The 6,149-nt window shown below is 36.6% G+C and overlaps 1 protein-coding gene across 1 annotated transcript; it reads left to right on the plus strand.

Moving 5' to 3' along the window:
- The first annotated feature begins 592 nt into the window (after nt 1-592).
- On the plus strand, nt 593-5,396 carry LOC131143811 (protein trichome birefringence-like 37). Its single transcript, XM_058092181.1, has 5 exons — nt 593-1,135; nt 1,215-1,386; nt 4,392-4,570; nt 4,674-4,832; nt 4,915-5,396. The coding sequence occupies exons 1-5, from the start codon at nt 825-827 to the stop codon at nt 5,219-5,221; spliced, it is 1,128 nt and encodes a 375-aa protein (XP_057948164.1). The 5' UTR covers nt 593-824; the 3' UTR covers nt 5,222-5,396.
- The last annotated feature ends 753 nt before the right edge of the window (nt 5,397-6,149 follow it).

Raw genomic sequence — 6,149 nt, forward strand, 5'->3', positions numbered from 1 at the left:
TTTTTTTTTTTTTAATAAAAATGGTGAATGGAGCCTCCGTTCAGCAACAACAACAAATATTCGGCAAGAATTCATGTAATAGTAATATAACAAATTTTATGCTCGCTGTGAGCTACCTAACATAATCCTCCTCAATCGAGCTTGGAACCGACGGTGTGTGAAAAAATTATGATAAATGTTCATAAATTTTCTCTCATATATAATGATGCAAATATAGGCAAAAAATTATGATAAATGTTCATAAATTTTCCCCCATATATAATGATGCAAATATAGGCAAAAAAGATTAATAAACTATCTTTAGAAGAAAAAAAAACCCAAACAAACAAACTATGTTTTAAGATCATAGAGTAATTTTGAATTATGAAACCAAATTGTTGAACGTTTTAAAATTTCTTTGACGCTTTGCCACTGAAGGTAAGTAGTAATAAATGCTTCCTTGAATCTTAATAGCAGCAAAATTGCCGCGATTTATCTGTTCTCCGAGAATGTATAATTGATACCATTTATGCATGGAGTTCAAACAACTATTGTTTTCTTCTTCCTCTTCTCTTTTCCTTTTTTCTTTTTATTTGCGGCAAAAGAACTTTCTATAATTAATTTCCCAAGAAAATCTCCCACCAAATGCTACCCCAAGATTTTTCCAACTCACGGCAGAATTACAAACCACTGGTCTCTGTCTCAAACCCATGTGAACCCTTCTCTCTCTTCCCCCTATAAATATGTATGAGCATGCTCACATCACATTATCACAATTCACAAGACACATTTTCTTATTCACTTCTCGTCTTTATCTTGTTGACTATTAGGGGCCAAGAACCGAGATGGGTTCTCGGCACAAGGCTCTGTTTGCTCTGTTTCTGCAAGCTCTGTTTCTGCTTCCAGAACAGGGGAGGTGCAAAACAGGGCACTCTCACAATGTGAGCAGCAGCGTTACCAAAGGAAGCCATTCAAAGGCCAGAAAACAAGTATGTAATCTGTACCAAGGGTCATGGGTGGAAGACTCCACCTATCCCCTTTTCAATCCCAAAGGCTGTCCATTCATTGACCCTGAGTTCGACTGCGTTAAGTATGGCAGGCCCGATTTGGAGTACCTCAAATACAGGTGGCAGCCATCCTCCTGCGCCGTTCCCAGGTGATCCAATTCGTCCTCGTTTCTGGCTTCTACAACTCTTAATCGATTCTCATTTTCAATTCCTTTCCCTGTCTCTCAGGTTTGACGGAAACCAGTTTCTGAAGACATGGGGAGGGAAGAAGATCATGTTCGTGGGTGACTCACTGAGTCAGAACATGTGGGAATCGCTGGCTTGTATGATTTACGCGTCGGTACCAAATTCGAAGACCGTCGTAAAGAGGAACAACCCCATTTCCAGTATAACCTTCCAGGTTAGTTTAACGCCGTGAAATGAAAATTAAATAAAACAGATGTAAAAAATTAAAATTATAAATTCTATTATTATTATTATTATGATTGGGCACAGACTGCACAGTATATGTCTGCATATCTGTCTTATTCTCTGGTCTCTGCGTGGTTATTTGATGAGCTCCGTGATCTTCTTGGCTTGGGTCAGCTCTGCTTTTTTCCACGCTCCTTCTGCTGTTTCCAATTTATATATTAATATATAAAGAATGTGAGCTAGAATAAAATAGTTGAATCTGCAGCAGCGGAAGGAGGGAGGAGCGGAGAGAGGAGGCTTCTCTGCCCCCATGGCCATATAGAGCCCCATGCATGTATGATTGCTCTGTCATCTGTAAATCATTACAGCCTCTGCCCTCATAGCCATATAGCCCCTTGCAATGTGTGATTCCTCTGTCATCTCACTGTAAATCACGGGTCTAATTTTTTTTAATTAGTTCTTTTTAAATAATTGTTTTTAGCTGGTGGTCATTTGCATTTGACCTTTGCTCAAGGTGTTTGCACATGTATATAATTTATATATTTAGTATATAATATTTATATATTTATATTTTGTTTTTACGGCTCAAGTCGGTGGACTGCGGTCGGAGTTGTTTTTTTTTTTTTTCCTTCTTCTTTTCTTGGTATTTTCCATCGAAAGAATAAATAAAAAAATAAATTATAAGAGGAGTTTTAGTGTTATTAAAGATTTTGCCAGAGAAAAAAAATGGAAAGAGATAGGCCCATGTTTAAGTGAGTTAAAAAAAAAAAAAAAAACTTAAGAAAGAAATTTATTTGAATAAGAATAAAAATACTTTAAAATTCAAAGTTTATCGGCCTATGTTTGGGAAGTTGCTTTCTACCTTGGGCAGGAAGTTGCCCTAGCCATTTTTATTCAGGCTGCAGCGACTGTGCTGGCCCTGCCTCTGCCTTTTTCAATTTAGCCTTTATAACATTTCCCCTGTTTGCTGACCAGACTGCAGAGGAAATCCTTGCAACTTTTGTTTTGGCAAAAATTACAATAGCATGTGATGCCAGACATGCTATGTTTGCACTTTGCTCTCTCTCAATTTTGACTATATTAAATAAGAAAATCATTTTTTAAATTTAAATAAAAGGTACTGATTTTTCTTAAAATTTAATTAAAAAAAATAAACATATTCCAAAATTTTCATTGATAAATATTAAGAACCTCCTCCGAGTTTTGTGAAAATAAAAACATAAATCTCTCCTCAAAAGATTTGTTCTTATACAAAATATGAAAAAAACATTAGTATATTTTTGACAAATCTCGAAAGAGATCCCTGAAATTCTTTTATTAGTGAAATTCTTGAAATCTAAGAGTTTAGGGGAGGTCATTATTTTTTTATGTTATTTAATCTTGTAAATCATTTTACTCGTAAAACTTTCTTAAATGTGCATCTTAGTGTGTTGGTCAAATATATATTTCATAGTGAATCTATACGAAATATAAATTTCTAAACAATTATTATATTTACAAATTTATTAGTCAAATTCTTTTGACTCACTTTTCGAAATAACTCCGACCGGTCACTAAAATATATAAAGTCCCGAGAAATGATGAAAAACATGTTTTTTTTTTTCTTTCTAAAACGAAAAGTGTTTTTTTGTTTTTGAAAAACAAATAATGTTACCCAAATTACAGACATACATTTTCTCACCTCTTTTGTAATCATTTATTTCACCGAAAATTTATATTTTTTTATTTCAAAGAAATAAAATTGAATTTGATTCATCCACGTCTCTTAGAGTTGAGGTGGTAGTGGTACAGTGTGTATATGGTTGGAGTGGAAAGTAAGAAACACGGGGCACTTGCTTCCATGGCGGAAAGGCACCCAAGGGCCCCAACAATTGTTGGCTGTCCACCTGCCACGTAGATATATGGATGTTAGCACCAACCCCACCCACTGGCTGGTGATAGCAACTTCCCAACAGCTGTAAGCTATTAGCTTCCCCCACCGCGACTCGCATGTGATCATCGATTACCTTCCACTTCCCTTCCCCAAGTGGCCAAATATATATTAATATTGATTTACCCAAACACCTTATTTTATTAAATTTTATTTGATTTATTATCTGTTCAAATTCATTATACACTTGGGCATTCATGGCAATAATTTTATCATGAAAATTAATTTGAAAATATTTCAATTGATAACTGGCATTAAAACTCATCCTTATATGATATTAATGGGACATTCCATCTATGAAGATTTCTGACTTCTATCATATTTGACTTTGATAGTTAGAATATTCGATATCATAACTTTTATCGTATAGATAGGCATGATATTGACATTAATTTCATCGCGGGTGTTGACTTAAAATTACATGTAAATTTAATTTTAAAAAAGAATTAAACTTGAAAAGTGTGAGTTAAGGCCTCATCTTGGAGTTTGCCCTTGTAATGATATTACTAGACCATTCACCGAACAAGAATCATTTGACCATTTCGTGCTGGTATGGTATATATTTGACTTGTTAATCCAATTCGAGTGAGAATTAAGTCTGTATACTTTTAGGAAACCTATGTATTCCATTATCGCATTGCCGAACAATTAATCGATTTCGAGGTATTAATTAATCAATGGCAGTTCAGTTCGCCACAGAGTTCGTCTTGGTGATACTTTTAGCCTGTCTTGGATCTTGGAGGGGATCAATTTAAGTTTATTAAATTGTTTAGTTTAATAAAAAAGAATCTTAGCTTTTAAGTCTTAAATGACTAATCAATAATTGATTGAAGGTGTTGGGTTTACAAGAAACAAAAACATCCCTTTCCGCATGGAGACAGTCGGGGGGGGGGGGGGGGGTGGGGTTTAGGGTTTAGGACCACGTTGGCCCCTTCTCGACTATTTTCGATTAGAGGACGGCCTTCTGTACATCTCCCGATGATCACCCACCAAGCCATCACGTTTTTTGATGGACATATTTAGAATTATCTAATTGAAAGTGCAAATGATCCGGTGGTGCACAGGACTGTGGTCTAAATCTGTCCCTCTATCGCACGCCCTACCTTGTGGACGTAGTTAAAGAAAACGGCAAGTCGATACTGGATCTCGACTCCATCAATGCCGGGGAAGCATGGAAGGGGATGGACATGCTGGTCTTCAACTCCTGGCACTGGTGGCTTCACAGAGGAGTCAAATCTCAAGGGTACGTCTCGGTTCCATCCCGGCCGTAGGTTTGTGGGGTTTGTGCGTATACTATACATACGTAATTTAATCTAACGGTTGCAAATGCATGCATGGCGTTGCAGATGGGAGCTGATACGAAGCAAGGGTAAACTGGTTCATGACATGGACAGGCTGGAAGCTTTTCGCGAAGGTCTTACAACCTGGGGTAATTGGGTGGATAACAACGTCGATCCCTCCAAAACCAAACTCTTCTTCCAAGGCATTTCTCCCACCCATACTAAGTAAGTTCTAAACATGATTTATCTTTTAAAAATCCATCTGAATCGAACCAAACTGAACCGAAGGCTTTGGTTGGACATGCAGTGGGAATGAGTGGAACCAGCCGGGTGCGACCTGTAAAGGGCAACAGGAGCCTCTTCCGGGGTCAAGGTACCCAGGAGGAGCACCGCCGGCGACCGGAGTGGTTTCTGATGTGTTGAAGCAGACGAAGACGAAAGTGGAGCTGCTGGACATAACGCTTCTGTCGCAACTGAGGGTGGACGCTCATCCCTCCGCCTACAGCGGCGACCACCCCGGCAACGACTGCAGCCACTGGTGCATCCCCGGCTTGCCGGACACCTGGAACCAACTACTGTATGCGGCTCTCGTCGGCACCGCTCGGCGACGCTGAATAATGATTGTTTAGTCGGTCTGCCGACTTTTTTTCCTCTTTTGTTTTTTAGGTGCATTGTTTACTAACTTACCATTGAGGAAGATAATAAATTAAAGGGGGGATATTTATTGTAAGGATCAAATTGATTACTGTAAAGTAATTGATTTATGAATAACAGATGAAATTAAATCAACGAGGAGGAGGCTGTCACAGCTTGCAAGTTACATCAGTTAATATATGGGAATATCTGTTCTGGGGCATGAAATTCACATTGATTTTGAATGTCTTCACAAATTCATATTAAAATATTGAAATGCATACTTCATGCACCATGTAGAGTACTAGAGATTTCTTTAATTTTAATTATTTTGTTGTGATTTTCTCCTTTTAAAGTCTCCCGTCTCATATTCTCTCCAGCCCTCCTCCTAAGATCACTGTGGAAATTCTGTCATCATAAAAATTCTATGCCTCAAAGAAATGAAATGAAATTAAATTAATCTCTTAATTAACATACACATTTTTTCTTTTAATATATTTCTTTTTTCTATTTTACAACCTATTACGTAATGAAACGAAATGAAATTTTAAACTGTGAAAATGAAGAACAAACTGAGGCAAACTAAGTTTTATCATGCTCAAACTTGTTCATTAATTTTTCAATCGCAGACTTTAATATACTTGTTCAACCTTTTTTATTATGCAATGACCGAGCTCATGAGTTCTTAAAACAACCGAGATACTTATACCTTGATTCCTTTAAAACCTCTTATTTTGAGATTTGATAAATTTTTTTCAACAAAAAAGTAAAAAAGAGTTCTTACTAATATATTGTATTAATTAAGAGTTTTTTTATCCCATCAAACTAATTTATTGGCCTCGAACATTAACCCTATAAGTAAATCCAAATTATTGAATTTAAGTTAATTAATTATATGCACAATCTCTA

This window comes from Malania oleifera, chromosome 12 (assembly GCF_029873635.1).
Source record: "Malania oleifera isolate guangnan ecotype guangnan chromosome 12, ASM2987363v1, whole genome shotgun sequence".
Taxonomy (NCBI): Eukaryota; Viridiplantae; Streptophyta; class Magnoliopsida; order Santalales; family Ximeniaceae; genus Malania; species Malania oleifera.